General features: G+C 34.1%; 1 protein-coding gene across 6 annotated transcripts in view; it reads left to right on the top strand.

Annotated features, from left to right (window-relative positions):
* The window catches only part of LOC125053188 (potassium voltage-gated channel subfamily H member 8-like), a 76,682-nt gene that overhangs the window by 8,706 nt on the left and 46,261 nt on the right, over positions 1–21,715 (top strand). For all 6 annotated transcript variants that reach the window (XM_047654429.1, XM_047654428.1, XM_047654427.1 and 3 more), the window contains exon 2: positions 19,223–19,331. In XM_047654429.1, the coding sequence (XP_047510385.1) occupies positions 19,256–19,331 (76 nt within the window). In that variant the 5' untranslated portion in view covers positions 19,223–19,255. The remainder of the gene's footprint in view (positions 1–19,222; positions 19,332–21,715) is intronic.

Here is a 21,715-nt window from a genome sequence, read left to right as displayed (position 1 = left end):
ACTAGTACGGTATAGTAATTACAATAATGGATTGTATAGAACAGTGTCGAAACGTAGAAGATTAGTTAACGACGGAATTATGGATGCAAAGGGCAGTGAACAAAATTTTTGACCGATTTAAAAAACCTAAGGAATTATACAATTCCTCGCAAATGTTCTTCAGGTCCTGGGGAGCTTTCTTAATATCACTCCACATCATTCCAGCTTCCTTCGCCTCTGCAATCGTGCTTCGTTGCTAAGTCTGTTTTGAGCGGCACCGTTTCGTTTTGCCTTGAAAATTCCAGTTTAGGACTTGGTCGGCAATGTGAGTTGGATCCCTCTGGAGCGTATGGCCCACTCACTTCCTCTTGATCGACTGTTGGGACTCTTGTAATATGAAAAATAAATTCTGGAATATCATTTTCTATTTCCTTATTACTTATATGAACATCAATAATTAAGAAAAGGACCTTTTCTAGAGATAATTGGACATGAAATAGGTTTTATTACCTTGACTTTCACTTATTTGTTCCATTATTGGATTACTGGCAAGCGTCGTATTGACCGTAATTCATTTATGAAACAAACATTTAAGCTCCATATAGGAGCTTTGTTAAGCTTTTTAAAACTAAAGGGCTTTAGCTATCACATTCTTTGAGAAAAGTTTGTCTATATCACGTCTTCAACTGTATATATCGAGAGAAGCAAATAGCTTTGAAAGTTGTTCATAGTTTTTACTAAGGTATGCTATATTAAAAATAAAGTTAAAGCTCGTTTATTTCCAATGGTTCTTTTGTTTAGTACTAGTTCTTCCTTCTGTACCATTGATCGGAACTCCTGCTCAGCTAAAGGCCTCCTCTAGCCTTTTCCAAATATCTCTATCCAAGGCTTTCTATCTCCATTCGCTTCCTGCTAACGCTTCTATATCTTCTATGCACCTTTTTAGAGCGCCCTCTTCTCCTTCTCCTCTTGGTAAGTACCAAGGTGATGCTATATATCAAAACATTTTTACTTTTTCGCAACCACTGAAATCATATCGGTATATAAGTACAAACTGGATTTTGGACAACGAATTTCGAAAATAAATGTTTAGGTTTACGATTGATATAGAGACTTAAATAAAAATAAAACAAGATTTATAAAGTATATTATTGCAACGATGTGAGCAATCATTCAACAGTAAATCAGAAAACACCTTTGTTATTGTCCCCTTCAGAAAGGCGTCGATACCCATAACACGAAAAGTACCAAAAGATGAAAGTTCAAATGGTTCCCAAATTGAATTATATTTATACCAATAGCGCTACAACCTTTTAGGTTTGGGCCACAGATTTCTGTATCTTCCGTGATGATTTTTAATAGGCAAGTAGGTGATCAACCTTTTGTACCTGATACCACCGTCGACTTTTTTGGTCTAAACTCTGAGGCATGCCGGTTTTCTCAAGATGTTTTTCTTCACCGTACGAGCGATGTTAAATGCGTACATAGATAGAAAGACCATTGGTGCAAAGCCGGGGATCGAACCTACGCCCCAGCGATGTGACGCACGTTGAAACCATTAGGCTCTAACTGGTTAAATTTAATTATACTCGATTAAACAGGAACGTCCATATGCTTTAGTTTGCGTGAAATTTGTGAACACTTGATACGCTAAGTGTTATCAGACATAGCTCTTTAATTATAATTTTTTCTTTGATATAGATCATATTATAGGCGTAAATAGGACAAAAAATAACAGAGGCGATCTGACAAATTGTATCTAATAGCACGTCAGCAACAGCCGTTACCAATGTTGGATAGGGAAAAAATATTGAACTTAGAAATAAATAAAATAGATTACGAAATTTAGGAAACCTGCTAACCCAAATATTAAACAATTCAAACTGATACGTCTTTCTAAAAGTTGTTTAAAAATTTAACTCATTATTTTACGCAGACGACGTGCAATGTTTTTTATTAATATAATTATTTACTCATCAACAGCCACCTGTCGTAAATATAGCATTGTTATGGCAGGTTATTTTAAATATTCTGTGTCACGCGCCGTTAACCCTTTACATGATTTAAGAGTAAATAAAAGTGTGAAAATAATTGGAGCTGTGCCAGACCAAAATGACACTGTTTAATCATCTTATCATTTGTCTGTCAACATACTGTATGTTTATAGGTTTATTCACCGCTGTGTACCAACTTGTTACGCGTGTTTAGTTTGTTTGCTGGATTAGTTTAGAATAAAAAACATCAAACATTCATTTATATTATATTATTTACATTATCCATTTTGAACATTATTGAAACTTAGTGGGTTAAAAGCGCACCCTGCGGTAAACCTGTGAATGTATTCACTATTAAGCTAAATATAAGTTTTGAGCAGTATTGGCTTCAGCGTGCGACTCTCATCCCTGAGGTCGTAGGTTCGATCCCCGGCTGTCCACCAATCTTTGTATGTGCGCATTTAACATTCGCGCGAACGGTGAAGAAAAACATCGTGAAGAAACCAGCTTGCCTTAGACCCAAAAAGTCGACGGCGCGTGTGAGGCACAGGAGGCGGATCACTTACTTGCCTTAGATTGACAAATGATCATGAAACAAATACAGAAATCTGAGGCCCAGACCTACAAAAGTTTGTAGACCCACTGAGTTTTTTTAGCTAAAGTATGGCGTCAATATACGAAGGAATAAGTTATGCCAGATTCTTTGCGATGTTATCCTTTACAGTACCGTCTTCGACTGAAGTATCAAATGCACGAAAAAAAATAGGTACATAAGTACACAGCTGGGCACTCTTGTTCACAAAAACATCGATTTGTATTCGACGTAGGAAAAACTTGTCGTTCACGTAAACACAGAGCCGCATAATTTCCGATCGTAATAAAGTAGAATGTAGGTAAACCATGATCTCGTCTCTGTGGCTTTAAACAGATGTTGCTCGTTAGTTTTTAAACAGATTCTATTAGTAGCTATGTGTTTTTGTAAATCGACATGAGCTGATTGATTTATCATTAAAATATACTGGCGTATTCGTGAGGGTGACTATGTGAAGAGACAATCAAATTTGAACTTAGAATCATATACATTTATGAAGGTCACTGAAGTATATTTTATTCTTATTTTAATCTTTCACACACAACAGCATTCAATATTTTATGTTTGGGAAGAGAGACAAATTCTGTTACGGCGGCCATGTTTAATTAAAAAAATATCCCTCTTAAAACATATTTCAACTGGAGAAATTGAATGCGGAGTAGAGATAACGTATTGGTATATTTTTCACTATAAAGCTTCTGGAATGAGTTGTATATGTGGGACAAACATTAATTTATAGGTTCTATTTTACATAACCTGTCTACTGTGCCGTTGAAACTCTAAAAAGTTTTCTCCAAGATTACATCGGGTATTCTTTTCTACTCACTATTATTTTATTGCCATATGTAAAAGATAGAAAGTCGAAATATTTGAAATATGTGTGCAAAGCGAAACCAATCATAAACCATAATATGTTTAGCCCTGTCAATGTTAGTTAACGTAAATGAAATGCATGATTGAAATCCCAACGAATTGTTTTTATTGATTCCCGCAATGCTCCATGACATCAGCTGCATAGTAGTAAAAATAGTGTTTATTTTTAGTCTTTATACATTTTTTTATCTATAGTTATTTAAAAACTACGTTTTGGTGTTATATAATCTTTTGGCTACAATTTTTACACAGAAACATTAACTGATTCGCACTATTTAGTTATAAATAATAATAATAAGACTTTATGCATCCACATACTATTGACATATATTATACAAAAATATGTATAGATTTTTATTACTCTAAGATTATGCTGAGATGTCCGGGAGAAGGTCTCCTCTAACTTTTTCCAACCTTTTTTATTTTTACCGTCGTCATCCAACTTTTTCCAGCTACCCTTTCGATCTCGTCAGCCCATCGCTCTATTGGTGTGCCCTTGTTTCATTTTCCTTTTGGGCCAGTGCATTCAGTTACTGTTTTTGTCCATCTGTCATCTGTATAACGGGCTACGTCCTGCCCATCTTATTTATTTATTTACATTTCATTACCTTATATAAAAACGTACATATAAAAAAGCAGGTTACATAAGTTATTAGGCAACCCTAGTATGGAACAATAAAAGAGAAACACCTACAGAGGTGTTCGAAATACATAATTTTAATTTTATAATATGTGATGAGGGTGATGCCAAATACTTTTACTCGGCCGATCCTCACATTTTTTCATTAGTCATTGTTGAGATTTACTCTGGTTACGTTTTGCATTTTTATATATAAAGTTAGTTAATTATATTTGTCAAACCCCTATTTCGAATTTTAGAGTGTTTAGTGCGTTTTTTGAGAACTATTGTGAGGTCAGGTATCAATCAGCATCAGTCTAACCTCTCTTTATTCCCAAACTAATAGACTATATATACTCCTTTCTTCCTGTAAGGAGACATTATAACGAGGTATATACTCAGGACTTATTATTCTAATATAAGATTGAGTATCGATGGCCACCGAACCGTTCTTTGTGGTACAGAGGGTAAAGTGCAAGAAGAGCATAAATAAATAATCACTATGTACCACTAACTATAGCTACAATAATGTAAAATCTAAACAAATTATAATAATATAAACAAAAATGTAAAAGCTAATGGTTGATGAGTCACAATAATTATATGTATATAAGCAGCTTAATTACGAGGCAGCAGATAAATGATCAAAAGGAAGATTTTTAAATAATCATCTTCATTTAAGTTGTGGGGCTCAGCATAAATTATTTTTGTTTTTCTGCGGATACATTCACTTTTCTGTTTGTTAGTTATAAAACACAACAATAAAAGATAAAAGAATGCAAACAACTGAATGCTGTGTAACAAATACTAATGATTAAATTTTTCACGAAGTTTCGACTCTATATATCGTGCGGGCGTGAGATATAAATCTTTCTCACGCCTGTATACATACATGAATTTTAAATACATTTTGTTGTTTTTGGCGTAACTTTAATACAATTGCACTGTTAATATTACAGGAAATTAGAACGTAATAACGATTTGAAGTCAAAAGGCGGTTTATACTAAATCTATTTTACTTTCCTATAAATATGTATTTCAGGAAAGAAGAACATTTTATGTAATACCTTTTTGAAAAAACACCCTTTGTCGCTACTCCTCTCTTCGATGACACTCTCCTGTCCCCCGTCATTTCGTAGGAAAGGTTAAGTTAGTGTCTAAGAAGCTTGGCGTGCTCAGCAAGGCGAGACGGTACTTCACCCCGGGCCACCGCTTGCAACTCTATAAAGCGCAAATTCGGCCCCACATGGAGTACTGTTCTCATCTCTGGGTAGACGGTCACCAGTACCAGCTTCTACTGTTTGACCGTATTCAACGAAGAGCGATCGTCGACGACCACTCCGAGCGACTTGATCCCTTAGCGTTGCGTAGAGATGTGGGATCACGATGTATCTTCAACCGCATTTACCATGGAGAGTGGTCAGAAGAGTTGTTCGGACTAATACCTGCAGCTGAGTTTCATCATCGGACGTTAAGGTAGAATACGAAAAACCATCCGTATCACCTTGACGTCCGTCGATCCACAACTGAGCATTTCTTAAGGCAATTTCTGCCGCGCACCACCACTTTGTGGAACCAGCTGCCAGCAGCTGTATTTCCGAACCAATTCGACTTAGGGTCTTCTTAGGGACTTCATGAAAACCGCCAGCGCGCTTGAGCCTTCTAGTAGTGTCCATAGGTGGCGGTATCACATTACATCAGAAATCTTATGATAAGGTGTGGTAATCTGGAGAACTCTGAAATCCAGAGGTTAGAACATCTACCTATTGCTGTGTTTGAACTCCTGTAACTCCTTAATGATACCGGCTAGCTTTAACGGCAAGCAGGCGATCAACCCGAATACATTATTGTTTCATCGGGTATCGAACATACATATTTCTTAATCAAAAATTGCTATTATAAGGATTATTAATATATACAATATTCATTCAAAGCTCGTTAAGAATTACGAATTTTTACTTTAATAACAATTGGTTAAGTTAATATCGAAAGTAGGTTAGCGACTTTCGAAAAGTCCAAAGCCAGCATAAAACAAAAGAGATATTTTCAAATGAATACAATGCACGAAGAATTTTTACATTACAAGACGGTACTTACTCAAGTTCCAAATTAATTTCGATCTCTGTCAGTCGCTCAGATTGATTGACAGATTGTCGATTATTTATTTTCTCTTGACATATACGTAAGGCGAGATACTTCGATATTTATTTTGGGTTTATTTGCACAATTTTTTCAATCGTAAACTAGCAAGCTATTACAAAAATAGTGTATTTTTCTCGTTGGTTCAATGAAATTGTGGCAATAAAATATTTTCGTTCCCAACCCCATCGCAAGATTTCATAATCAAATTATGCTATGAATAACTAAAATCTTTGATCTTCCCAATGCCTTGTTTCGTACGGATTTAACTCAGAATGCTGTCCTTGTGTGTGAGATCTTATGCCGACTTGAGATCTAAGCCTTCGATTCGAACATGACTTAAACGTACTTTAATTGAAAATAACAGAAGTATATTATACCAACACGTAAAGATATCTTATAAATCGGAATAAAGATATTGTTAAGCTTAAAACTTGAAGATTTCTGGACCAATTCAATTATTTTTTAAAGGTTTTTATGGTGAGAAAATTGGAAAAGTTGCACAGTTGTAGTTTTTATTCCGGAAAACTGAACATTCTCTATGGGGTAGCATAGCAAAATGTTGTTACGTATTTCGAATGATAACTCAACGAGTTCCTTATTACTCAACGTAACTTTAATTCACCCTGCGAAGTACGAGCTATTCAACTGAATGCTGAAACTAAATAAATGAAAACTTTCTATACTGAATCACTTCAATACTTTTCATTTGAAGTTTGTGCAAGTGTAGGTACGCGCGTATACTTACTGGGTCAGAGAGAAGCGATTTTATATTTTTAAATTAATTAAACAGTATATATACATTATCCTCCGACACTATCTACATATTTTCATGTTCGCAGAGTGAGTTCACAGCAGCGATATTGTGTATCTTATAATTTTTATATTTTTATAAATTTAACTTTTTTTTTAATTATCGCATTGGCTTACTTTGTGAAGAAATGAATAAATCTTCCTTATACTAAACTTAAGAAAACTTGCTTGTTCTTAAACATTGTGTACTGTCATTGTTTACATTATATATAATCTTTTATGTTTATACTTAAACTATAATAGTTAAAATATCGAATAGTTGAGATGTTGGGCGGCCTCGACATTCACGTAATGTCTTCGTTGACGCTTTCTATAATATGTCTTTATGGGATAACATAAGTTTACGAAAGTGCTCAAATAAAAAAACAGACAACCACACTTAGTGACCACAAATTTTTCATTTCTTAATACTTTTTATTTAATAGTAGTAGGTAAGAGAGTTCCAGTGCCTAACAAATGCCGTTGACTTTTTTAAAGTCGCGTCAAGCACACTGAAGTATTTCTGAATCAATTCGACTTAGGAACTCTAAGAAGAAAAGACCGTACCGTATTCTTAAAAGGCCGGCAACGCACTCGCAAGCCGTCCAGCATTGATGGTCTATGGGCAGCGGTATCACCTAACATCAGGAGGGCCATATGCTAGTTTGCCCCCTGTTATATTTAAATAAAAACGTCTCGACTCTGAAACATGCCCATAACAGATTAACGATGATCACCGTAAGAGCTAGTTGCACACATATACAGAAAAATTGTGTTCGGACTACACGACAATAATCCAAAAATTAACACATCACATTAAGGGTTGCCAACAAATAAATAAAAAAGACTGTCCAAAAACATTAAAAAACAGCTCTCAAAATTTTGTCCTTATCACTTTCGTGTTAAGTAACGTAACAGTCTAATTCAGGTTTGGCTTTCTATAGAGAAGAATTAAGAAAAGTCTGCGTATATATAGCCTTGGTGCATTGCGTCATATAAATAGATAATAGTATATTTTATCAACTGATAAGTGGCGAGTAGAATATAGATTATTTTTATAGTTAAGAGCTGAGCTTTGTCATAACGCTTCTAGTGATGTGATACACGTATATGGCCGGTATAGAAAGGGTATGGTGTTACTGAAAATGTTTATTTATTGTAAAAAGTACAAACGGATAATGACACGATTACAATTTTTTAAAGTAAGAAACGTGATTGTGTCATTAATCATCATTGGTAAATATCATTAATATTATACCATGATAAAGGGTCTGGATCTAGTGCCTATGATGAGCATGTAACGTCTGATTAAATAATAAAAAAGTACACATGTCAAAAGTGAAACTTCTTTGGTAAACTAATTTTTAACTCATGTTCATATTCATACAAATCTAAAACTTAAGATCTCCGAGACTGAGAGAGAGAAAAGGTAGATATGTTAGGAATTTAATTGTCATTAAAATATTAAGAGTCGAAAATTAATATAAATAATTATATATTAGTATTTCTTTGATAATAAAAACACGTGGAATTTTATTTAACAATTCGTCATTTGAGATTTCAATAAATGATTTTGCATAAAATATAAAATACAGTAGAACCTCGATAACGTAAACCTCGGTAACATAAAAACCTCTGTAACTTCAAAAAATACTATGTTCCCTTCCCATCAGAGCCCAAAACCTCTATAACTTAAAATACGCAACCTCTATAACTTAAATAAATAATCTCTGTATAGGCCCTCAGTAACTAAAAGAAATGTTTCCACAACCTCTATAACATAAAATTGTTTGTGAATGAGTCATTTTGAAAGAGTGTCAAAACAAATGGTTTCGGTATTTATTGCTTGCACGTGTTTACTAATGTATTGTTAACGTAAACAATACATTACCTATTGTTTGCTTTATCTAAATTCTTCAAAGCTTTGCGGCGGTTAGCTTTGTGACAACGACTAACTTGCATCATAAGTTAATGTGTTAATGTATTCTCCTCTCTATTTGTCATTGAAAATCAAATCGATTTAGAAACAGTGAATTTTTTAAAACAAAAGAAAATCACAGATTTTTTCAAGTAGACTAAACCTTTAGTTGTTGTTTTATTTTTATGTAATGTAAGTAATGTGAATAAATATGATTACATATTTAATTTTCCATCCTTCTGATACATTCAAGTAAAAATGGGAGGAAGGGTACATAGAAACATGTACATACCTCTATATTAACCTTTACCTAACATAGAACCTTGATAACTTAAAACCTCTATAACATAAAATATTTTGTGTTTCCCTTGGACTTTATCTTATCGAGGTTCTACTGTACTAATATTTCATAAATTCTGTTTACGAAATTTTTATTTTAAAAATAGAATTTCTATAAGTTAATTCTCCCTTCTCACTCTCTCTCAATAGCTCTCACCCTTTTCTTCGACAAAAACGCTGCACATCTTCGTGACGTTCCGTAAAAAAATTACCCTCAAAGCATACTATACATAAAGGCCGGCAACACCCCAACTTACATGTGTTTGTGTGTGCGGCAGCTGCCTGTTATAGCTATTCCGTAGGCTCGTTTGCCGATCGTTTTTTCTATCATATAAACAAAAATAAAAGACAAAATCAAACATGGAAGCCTCTATTGAACTTGTGTTGCCGGGTGTATGAGACTAAACGTAAATTTGACTCATATATAATTTGTATTCTTAATACCTTTGAAGTCTACTTAATCCTCCAAATAATTTATTTCGTAAAACGGATATTTTAAGATCTCAAGTAATTGCTTGTAGCCTACATTAATCTCTACTTTAAGCAAACGCTATGTGCTATATTTAAAAAAATATACCGGGCCATAAAATCTTCATAAAAAAGCGATAAGATTTGATAGACTTAAAAACATTATATTTGCAAAAGCTATATTATTATCAGTGTGATATTAAAAAAAAGCAGAAATTTAAATATTAATAAACAGAAATATACAACCACAAGATAGGAGACGTTTGCTATGTTTGTACATTTTATTTAACGTGCGAATGCAGTGCAAATATTATTTTCGTTATTTCTATTGTGAATATTTTATAATAGGTTCGATCCCCGGCTGTGCACCAATGGACTTTCTTTCATCAAACACACTTTAACATTTGCTCGAACGGTGAACGAAAACTTCGTGAGAAAACCGACATGTCTTAGACCCAAAAAGTCGACGGCGTGTGTATCACTGGAGGATGATCACCTACTTGCCTTACTTTAAAAATGATCATGAAACAGATTCAGAAATCTGAGGCCAAGACCCAAAGAGTTTGTAGCGCCACTGATTCATTTAATTATACATTGTAAAAATGTAAAACCAAGTATTTAGTTTACGATCTGTTATTACATTATAAAATCTAATCTCGTGAAATTTTACAATGACATTTTCGTAAATTCAAATCTTAAATTTGCACCAAGTTTACGAGATGTCACAAAATTTGTCATTTCGTTGAATGGTTTACACCGAGTCCTGAGAACGTAATTTATGACTCATTACAGAAATAAATTTCAATAATATTACGTTATAAATAAACATTACCATCTGCTCCTATGACCTACTTATTTATAATCAGTAATTCGAATTTCGGAGATGCTCATGAACACGTAACTAATAATACACTTTAGATATTAAACAGTTCCATTCTCATATGTGATAATCAAAAGAAAGTAAAAAGGAAAATAAACTAAATGAAACTACATATAATCAATTAATCAAGCCGATGAAAACCGCCCAAAGCGAGCTTGGGGTTTACGTGTGTCTGTGTGTGTTTATATATAAGTATATAGGTAAAGCCCTCTTGTCATATGGACGATCATTAAAACTTAGTCTTTTCGGAGTGGGAAAGAAGTTATGTTATTATAGGTCTCTTTTTATATAACTCAAATTCTTCATAAAGTAATTTATGATATCAACGTCAAGTATAGAAGAAAGTAGTTACTTCAAAGGTATACAACCAGTCAGACCTGTGACTCCCAAATCCAAATTGAAAATGGCAACTGATTGATACTTCAAAGCGAGGCAGAAGCAGAACAGAACATCTTTAAAGAAAGAGAAAAAAATAAAGTGGCTTAACATTTACAAATCGATACTAGTAAGTAATCTTATATCAGGCTTGCTTAGACCGTTATCCTTTATATTGAATAGCCAAGACAACCGGAATACTAATAAATAGTTTGTATAAAAACACGTCCAATATCTGGTATGCAAAATGGAATTTGATGTGAGATTCTTCCGTTTATTATTTTCTCTGAAATAAAGCTCTCCCGAGGTTAACGGAGAAAAATATTTGTGTATTACTTTTTATATTGCAACCTTATTAAATAAGTTGGACGTTTATTGCATTTGTGTACCTCTCAAAGATCAATAAAGTGTTTCAGATAATATTCAGTTATTACATTTAGTACGGTAGCATGGTTAGGTACACAAGCAAGTCATTTATATCGAAAAAAGTACCACGGCAAAAAGTAAGACAGAATTAAATGTATAGACGCATACAGAACATACTAAAGTTGATATAAACGCGACGTATGAGAGAGAAGAAGCAGAAATAGAGCAGATTCAGTTCTCCCCTGTGTTCAGCAGTAACGAAGTAGTACTCACAAAACGAAAGAGAGGCAGGTAGACAAGAAGCTGGATGTAAAAAGCTTAGCAAGCCCTTTAGAGGAGGCCTTTGTCGAAAGAATATAATGAATGTTTGCTGAATATAATGATATCTTATTCTCGGCCGTTCTACGCCCTTGATGGAAGAACTAAATGTAAATTCAGAATAATTAAGGACAAATAGCTGGGTTTGCGTCGTTCTCGTGAATGGGTCAAATCCGAATGAACCGATTATAACTCAGATCTCAATAACGGGGAATTTGTCCCACAAATGGCATTTGACATCACGAACACCCAAAAATTAGCCTAATCGGATCATTTGTGCCATGTAGTTTATAGATTAAACTTTAATTAACTAACATGGAGTTTTCGTAAGATAAGGACAGGCAATACAATAATAATGAAACCTTTATTCATGACAAATAGGTTGTGACAACATTCATAATATATCGCTAGTCCCCACGCTAGGGTGCTGTGCTGTGGGTAAGTAGATAACAATTAGTCAGTGGTACATGGTCCATGTTTAAAACAGTTTTTTGAGAAAAAGTAGGCTTAGTGTGTGAATGCTAAGATAGCTAAGAGTTGTTATAAGCGTGTGCTGCATCTGTGTTAGTTTTTAGCACCTCAGAGTCATGCCAAGATACGTAGTAAGGCCTCTATAGAATCTAAATCCAATTCAGCTAGTGTAATTTTTATTATTTAATTCAATAAATATTGTTATTTATTTATTTAAGTGCGTTTTCGTGTGTATTTGAAGTAATTGCACAATTCACTTCTTTGTCTAGAGTAAATTTCCAATAATTTATAATGCAATACTTCAACATAAATTTTTTTATAGAATCACGCTGTTGACCTAAAGAGCCTAGACAATTCAGGGCCTCAGCCGTTCTGTCAATCTTCTGAAGGGTGGGCTGGAAGCTCACTGGAGTGAGCGAAGAACGTAATAAGTAACCTCGCTCTCCCTGGTGAAGGCGGTGTTTTACTATAATCTAAATTGGATTTGCGAAGCGGGCGGATTTTAATTTATTATTAACTAACGTGATGGGATCATCCGGATCCGTTAACAAGTATCCGGGCACTTTACGGGCTGTTGTCGGGATAGTTGATGCTTTTCGTACCTTCGTCCATTGGACGACAGTAGGAAGATCCATGTCACGGTGGATATCGACGATTTCATTCTCATGAATCGCGATTACAGCACCTGCAGGCGATGAGTATGGGTAGGGGCACAATGTGCGAAAACTACTCTGGCGTCCCTTTGTATCTAAAGTACATCTAACTTCATGTATTCGGGAGGAAGTAGAGGCGAGAGAGGACAATGCTTATTGCGAACAGTACTCTTTCGCGTTTTAAACTTTTAAACGTTGGGCTTAGGTACTGGCGTTTTAATATAAAACCCACATTTAGAATGTCAGCTAACATTGAAGGCTTTTTATTACATTATCATTATTGAGCATACAAGCGTACTACATTTATACATTATTTTTAATAATTATCATCCCTTATCTTCATTGAAAATATTAGTTTAAATTATATGTTAAGAATTTTACATACCTGACGTCTTATACGTTTATGATATTTACTTAAGTAAAGTGTGATTAAAGTGATTGTCTTCTCAGAATATACAGGCTTTATTTACGTTAGTATTAGCCTAGTTATAGTGAGTTTGAATCGCAGCTGAGTACTACTATACATTTTGCTTTCAAAGTCTTACCGTAAATACTTAACTTATCGTCTGAAAGAAATAATGAAAAACTTTTAAATACATAATAAAAAAGGATGTTTAATTAAAAAGAAGAGAGTGCGTCGTGGGCAGCTAGTCTCTTCCATTTGACATGTTATCAGTACTTGTCATAATAATTTCTAAATAACACTTACAATTTTATAATAGTACGAGATCCGACCGCGTGATTTATACGTTCATATGTTTGATTAATAAAATATAATTTTTATCGATATTTATAACTAAACCAATGCAGATCCGCAAAGGTGGCCATCCAAATTTGGCCGCAATTAATTTTAATTAAAATGTAATTAATTATTTATTTTTGAACAATTACGTTCACTTGTAATTGTTAAAAAATATATTTCATTAGAAAGAAATATACCTGAGATACCGAGAAAGTTCAAGGTGCCATCCCTCACTTGGCCGCAACCTAATGTCAGCCAGGTGTAAACAGGTATAATTTCGTTAAATATATACGTTCATAATGTATTATCATGTTATACATACCAAATTGAAGATTAATTCTTTCCCTACATGATGAGATATAGGTGCCTATGCAAAAATGCCCGCAAATAGTGACTGCCAACGATTAAAGATAAATAAAAGCGAGAGAAACTTAAGATAAACACCCCATGTCGAATAAAGATAGAGCATCCCAGCTGCTTGTCGTTTTTATGCTACTGCGCATGCGTCCTTGAGCAGTAAAAATAATATGTCATAATAATTAATCTACCAAACTAGTGTTTTCAATATTTTTTTAATTATATTCAACTAAAACAATATTTTTTAACTGTGAAACGTCATTTTAAATATAAAATTTATCTTTTAAATAAATTTTTCCACCTTGCCTATGGACGCATGCGCAGTAGCATAAAAACGACAAGCAGCTGGGATGCTCTATCTTTATTCGACATGGGGTGTTTATCTTAAGTTTCTCTCGCTTTTATTTATCTTTAATCGTTGGCAGTCACTATTTGCGGGCATTTTTGCATAGGCACCTATATCTCATCATGTAGGGAAAGAATTAATCTTCAATTTGGTATGTATAACATGATAATACATTATGAACGTATATATTTAACGAAATTATACCTGTTTACACCTGGCTGACATTAGGTTGCGGCCAAGTGAGGGATGGCACCTTGAACTTTCTCGGTATCTCAAGTATATTTCTTTCTAATGAAATATATTTTTTAACAATTACAAGTGAACGTAATTGTTCAAAAATAAATAATTAATTACATTTTAATTAAAATTAATTGCGGCCAAATTTGGATGGCCACCTTTGCGGATCTGCATTGGTTTAGTTATAAATATCGATAAAAATTATATTTTATTAATCAAACATATGAACGTATAAATCACGCGGTCGGATCTTAGACTATAATGTTTATTAGTAATCATAACAATCAAATATACAGTATTTAAAATTTTCTATACCTGAGTAATAATAAAAATAATTAAAAATTAATAAAAAGAAAAATAAAATAAATTTAAAAAGTTTAAGTATTATTTTATAGTAAACAGTTGTTTCACAATAAGAATATTTTTCGTTTCAGCATAGTATCACACAGATTGTGAAGATGTTGTTTAAGACTGTTAGTGAATGTATAAAGTTTTAATTGTTAGTAAATTTTTTTGGTAGGTTATTAGTCGGTTTACGTTGTATGTGTCCTGGGCATTGTTTGTTTCCAAAAAGCCTGCCTATTATTATAAAGTATAGTTGTCTCATCGTTAAAAGGTTTGTCCTATTGTAATTTTTTTTCTTATTAAGAAGAGCGCGTTGGAAACGCTCAATTTTTATTTAACAATGCCATTCCATTCTGTCTGTCACCCCAACTGTCATCACAACTTGTGAATGCTGTATACGCTGACATTCCAAAGCCTTCCAGCAGTCATATAACATTGGTTGATACAACATGATTAATCCGTGACACTGAAATGAGCACCGCATTCCAATACTCATATCGGAGATATTTCTCTTAAACAACAAAAGCATGTGCTATTTCCCTCGGATTGAAATGCATTTTTATAGTTGTGCACCCAACCGGCAGGCACATCTCATTGCAAACACATAACACGCCTAACAAAAGGGGAGAAACCTCGGAAAGCCATTAATTCATATTTATTACCCGCGCATTTATGAAACATAAAAAGTTTACGAGAAGGTAGAAAGGCTGCAGGCATCTAGCGCTCAGTTTATGGGTCACCTTAAATATAGCTTAATTATACAAGGAGATTTATAGCGACTGCTAATGAAAATCCCGATGCTAAACCGACAGCATTAATTGAAAATTTGTAGCTTAAAGTGTAATATTTCCATTTTTGAAATTTCATATAATGCGTTCATATTTAATTTATGTTTATAGGATTAGATTTATATCTCATTAGAGGTTAATGTATAAATAAATTTAGCAACCGTGAGCTTAATAATGTATGAAACCACAAATCTTACAGAGCTTTCAGAAAGCTTGGAATCTTCACCTTACCAGCTCGTCACTATTACCCTCTCATTCATAAAATAAATACTCCTGCACCGTTATAACTTAAGTACTGTTTGTACTTAGTGCATAAACGCTAATTAAAGATTTAAGTTGGCGCCTGGTAGGTATAGTACCGGTGGGGTCACCGGTACTATACCTACTGCTGGTCCTTTCCTCGCTCAACGAAAAAGTATCGCAATACAGCGAGGCAACGCCATTTGGCGCATTAGTGAAAAATGATGAGAGTGAATTTTTACGATGCGCGCGCACACCGTCACAAAAAACCGACACCCTGCAAGCATAGTCAACATTTTAAAATAAAAAATGTCCATTTGTTTAATTATGTAGAAATATATTTTTTGTGATATTTAAATAAACTTTATTTAACTAAATAATGCGCTATAATAAAACTTTCAATGTATTAAATACCTTTTTTCTTTGTTAGTGTCGTTTTTTCTACAAACGTAGAATAAGGTGATAGATAAAAAAAATTAAAAACATTTTTATCTTGTTACGCCAAAGAAGTATAACTTCTAACATGTGTACAAAAATACACAAACATGTTTTTTTTTAAATTTGTAATTAATATAATTATTATTACGATGTAGATTAAGAATAGTGTCAAGGTATAAGTGTACCTATGTGATTAAAAATTTTTTTTTTACTTTACTTTTTAATAGTGTATAATTGCTAGTTGGAAATGTGTATAACCTAATCTCTTTTCCATGAAATTCTACATAAGCGATGATGAATCACACATCAGTGCTTTTGATAAAACAGCGTAGGTAATTGAGCTGCTGTAATCAGACTAGTGTAGGAAGATTTTATGCTTTTGTCTTTTTTACAGTAGCATTTACGACATACTCAAACCTCAAAAATTCAGCATATGTTTTTTAAATACAATTATCCTATAATTGACTAAATAACACATATAATAGATTATTGGAAAGAACTGAGGGGAAGAAGGGGAAGAGGGCGCCCGAAAAAGGTGGATAGAAGATATAGAAGCGTTAGCAGGAAGCGAAAGGAGATAGCTAGCCATGGATATTTGAAAAAAGCTGAAGGAGGCTTTTACCGTCTTTGAAGGGCCTCCGATCAATGGTACTGAGGGTAGTTAAAAAATTAGAATAACAACTAAAAAATTGTATATAACAAATCTCAACTGTATTTCAAAAATTTTAACGATAGGAAATAAACGGGCTTTATTAGTACTATTATTATAATCTATTGTTTTTATAGTGAAACTATTACTCCTAAACTTAGGTATAATCTAGACAAGAACGGGAAACAATTGTCAACACATGGAAAGATTCTGAGTACGTCTGATAAACCTAGGGTTTTTGAAATCCGCGCATTGTAGCCAAACTCAATAAATCAGATCAAACGTGTATCCAGTAAAGTCGAGAAGATTATGTGTTCTTGAATTGAGACAAGCCGGCTGTTGCGAAAAGTCAAGGAGAAATAAACGATATCATCATTTGTTTGGACGTAAGCAGAATTTTGAGGCTTACAGCATTAATCTTAGCCAAATCCTTCTTTATATATGATTTATTAACAATAAATAACAAATGCACAAGAAATTTATATGGTATAATTGGTTACTGAGCATGGTAAATTGTGAATCTATTTTATTGATAGGCAGTGATTGCAGGAGGCTCATTCTGATAAGGAGGAAGCTTGTAGTTTATTGTTTATCAGAATGCCAAATCGTAAAATGACTGCTTCACTGATTTGAGCGCGACCGCCGATGCGAAAACCGCTGTGCGAGTTCGAAAAGTGAGTTACAGAATCGCAGGGCTGGTGTTAAGTGATATCCCCGCCGATGGACACTTACATTTCCAGAAGGCTCGCAAGTGCGTTGCCGGCGTTTCAAGAATTGGTACGCTCTTTTCTTGAAGGACTCTAAGTCGAATTGGTTCGGAAATTCAGTGGGCAGCTGGTTCCACATAGCGGTGGTGCGCGGCAAAAACTGCCTTAAGAAACGCTCAGTTGTGGAACGACGGACGTCGAGGTGATACGGATGGTATTTTGTATACTGCCTTGACTTTCGATAATGACAACCTAACAACTTTGTGAAAAAATGTGCGCCGGAGTATGTGCGTTCAAAAACCACAAACAGTAATCTTACAAATTAAAGATGGCCGATACTAAAAATTCTTATTCGCAGACAGAGAAATTTACAAAGAAACAAATGAATGACCTTTGATATTTTTACCTATATTGTATATTTAATATTGAGTAGTTTTTAAGTTCGGTGTTGTATTTTTTGTTGGATTTGTCTGGAAGAAACTGCTTCAAGCCGTAAGATCCATTTACATCCTTTGTCTTCATGTATCTTATTTTTCTCCTGTTTTGTGTTATTGTGATGTTAACAAAGTTTTATTATTATTATAGTTTCCACAATACGGTTAACTTTGTTTTAGACAACATACATCAATTCCAAACTTCCCAACAGTTTCAAATAACCCTTTCGACAGAAGCCCTTTTGTTTACTGAAACACGGATATATTCATACTAAAATAATATATTTATTATAGACTATAAAACCACAAAGAATAGACTTACAAAGTAACGGAAGGGAACTTTGCCTATAATTTTGTAAGCATCCGGTCCTTTATGTTATTTTTTCTAATTCTAACCTTCGTTTTATAAATGAATCTTTAGTCCATATTGGTGAATTGAAATGGTTTTTTAATTAGAGTGTTGATAAAAAGGTTACTTCAAGTTGAGGTTATAGAAAAAGATTCTTTAATCTCGTAATATTGTATTTAATGTTTTTGAATAAATGGCCAAACAGATTTCTGCACCTATTTCATAGATTTTTATCAAATGTAAATAAAATGAGGGCTTTGTATCGACTTGCATTTTATTGTGTATAAACATAGCTCCTTCGTCTGTCGACCAATCGAGTCTTATAGGTTTAGGCCTTTGTATATATATAAACTATTTTTTTTAATAGAACTAGCCACAAACGGGCAGGATGCTCACCTGATGTTAAGTGATACCGCCGCCCGTGGACACCCAAAGACAGAGGGCTCGCGAGTGCGTTGCCTGCCTTTTAAAAATTATACACTCTTTTCTTGGAGGACTCTGAGTCGAATTGGTTACTAATAATTTCAGTGGGAAGCTGGTTCCACATAGTTGTGGTACGCGACAGAAACTACATTGAAAAACGCTTAGTTGTGGAACGACGGACGTCGAGGTAAAATAGACGGAATTTCATATTCTGCCTCGATGTCCGATGATGAAACTTTGAATTTATTACACAAGTATCAATATTTATAAATTTAAAAGTAAAGTTTTAGAACAGAAGCGAGACGTAATAATAATACAGATTATATTATAAAATAAAAAATGCACTCACACAGCCCCTAATTATATGGTTAACTGCTGCCAATTGTTCCAGGTGGAGGGGCAGCGCTCGCGCCGGTAAGGGGTGATGCCGGTGCGAAAGGGGCTTCTCGCGCCCCAGAACACCTTCCTCGATACCATCGCCACACGTTTCGATGGAACGCGTAAGTAACAGTTACCTATTTCAGTCATTTAGTCAAAGTTACTAGGACATTACACGTATATAGTTTTTATAACACAATTTTGTACGACTTTCTTGTCTTTTCAACTTATTAAATCTGATTCCGTATTAATATTTGCAATAAAAAACGTATCTAGTTTTGTGCCTTTATTGTGCAGTAGCATCCGACAAAAAGCTGCCACCTGGTCTAGGCCTTTTTTGACGTGACAACGTCTTATAAATCGATAGAGCCGGCTGCACGCACGAAAAAACATGACTCATGCGGCGTTACCTCTCTCTGAGGCGTTACCGCGCTCTGAGGCGTTACCTCGCTCTGAGGCGTTCCATTTAAGGCTTGAAGTGCAAGCGAGAGCGCGAAGCGACAGAGAGGCACAATCGGAATCCGCGCTCTTCGGCGTTCGACATCTGTCTCTCTCCTACTTGAGTGAGCGATTCGTGACGTTGTCACGTTCAACTATCGTCAGTAAACCGACTTTACAGACAACCGATTTTTTTTTAATGAGGCGAAGACGCGGGGACTGTGAGGATTCGTCTACACTCAAATCCCTCTGCTATTCAGAGGGGTAGTGAGACCCCACCCACTAAAATACCTCAGCCCTTAAAATGGGCTCTCGGGGTTCGCCAGGCATTCTACCCAAGGACCTGGTCTAGGCCTAGAATAACTTAGGTCGGAAGTGCCTTCTCAAAACAACACGAACGAATACTATCAGATGCCAAATCTATAGCAATTTTTCAAATGATGTTATCTAAAATAAACCAGCATAAAATCCTATTATATTTTCTAGTTATGCTTATTTTATTCACAATGTTGCGATATGCTACGATTCCGAGGCAGTGCTTGAAAATAATTGGTTGAAATCGTTGAACTCGAACTCGTGAGTACGATTCAAAATGTATACAAAAGAAATCCGTTAATTACTGATAACCAGAGCTTTAGAAAGTGTAAGAAAAATATAGGATCCTTCATTGAATACTCAAGTGTCAGACCCTTGAAAATATTTATTCAGGGCACCTACATGAATAATGGCTTAGAAAGGGTAGAAAATGTGCTTAGTATCCCTTTATAAATCATAATTCATTTTCATTGTAAACCTCGAGTTATATTTAAGCCTCTGACTTCCACTTTTACACCACTCCTTGAAATAATAAAAGACAAAAGGTCATACGTTCCTGGGTTTGGGTAGGTACTAAGAACAATTCAGAAGTGAACTAAACTTGCAGTTATCATTTAATATAAGTTTGATTGATTGAAGAGTTTCTTCCCAGTTCTTCTCTTTCGTTCTACGCCCTTGATTTGAGAACCGGCAGTAAATGTGAAATAAGAAGCATTAAATGTATTTTTCTTTTTTGACGTTCATAAGTTTACATTGTGCTACCCATATAAATAAATGATTTTGATTTGGTTTGATTTAAACGAAGTGTCGAAGTGCAACAATTCCCCGTGTGTTTTTTTGTATATCTATCGAGATTTTATCGCACCTAAACTAAATCAATACGTGACTTACAAACCCAAGTTAAGATCCCAAAGAATACCAAAGACAAAAGTAAATTGTCTTTGACTATACAGTCCACTGTCATAGATTGTAAAAATTATTGATTGTATAAAAGTTCTGTATTATATTAACTGGATATCCATAGTTGCTCCCCTCACACTTTGAAATAAATTTTTCTTTTGGTTTTTATAATTTAATTTTCTTTATCTCTTCATGTTTGTTATATTTGTCTTGTGTTTTGTCACATTAAATCTTATATTTTATTTTTATTGTGCAATTCTGTATAGTGTAGTGTGCCAAGCGTTTATTTATTTATTTCGCAATCCTACAAATGCTAGCAAAAAAATATATAAAAACATAGAATTACTCTAAAAATATAGCCAAAAATGGAATACATAATATTTACAAAAAGGGTCAAGTATTTACAAAAGGGAAGAAACAATAAAAATTATTGCTGCGCGATATAAAACTGAGTGTTTTCCATAGTTAGTGTTTATGTGAGGAACATGAAACAAAGCACAGCGTTGGCAAGCTTTTATAAATAAATAAACAATTATAATTTTAATCCATTCATAAATGTTTTAACAGCTAGTTTTAATACTTCGTATATTCTAATTATATAAAAGTACTATACATTAGCAAATTTAGATTGAAGCGATACTAACGATCAATAAAACAAAGTGTACTTTAAATTGTATACGCAACATTTAATTGAAGTAATCGAATTACACATTATGAGAACCATTGGCGCCAGTTTCAATTAACTGAGCGTTATTTTGATACATTCGAAATCGGCGCATTGACCGTTCAGTAATATTAGCCAGGATCCGCGAATGTTCTCCATATGTGCAATAAAGTTATTTCTAGTAAAATT

The sequence above is a fragment of the Pieris napi genome, chromosome 10, assembly GCF_905475465.1.
Source record: "Pieris napi chromosome 10, ilPieNapi1.2, whole genome shotgun sequence".
NCBI classification, from domain to species: domain Eukaryota; kingdom Metazoa; phylum Arthropoda; class Insecta; order Lepidoptera; family Pieridae; genus Pieris; species Pieris napi.
This window is presented reverse-complemented; position numbering and strand designations above follow the sequence as displayed.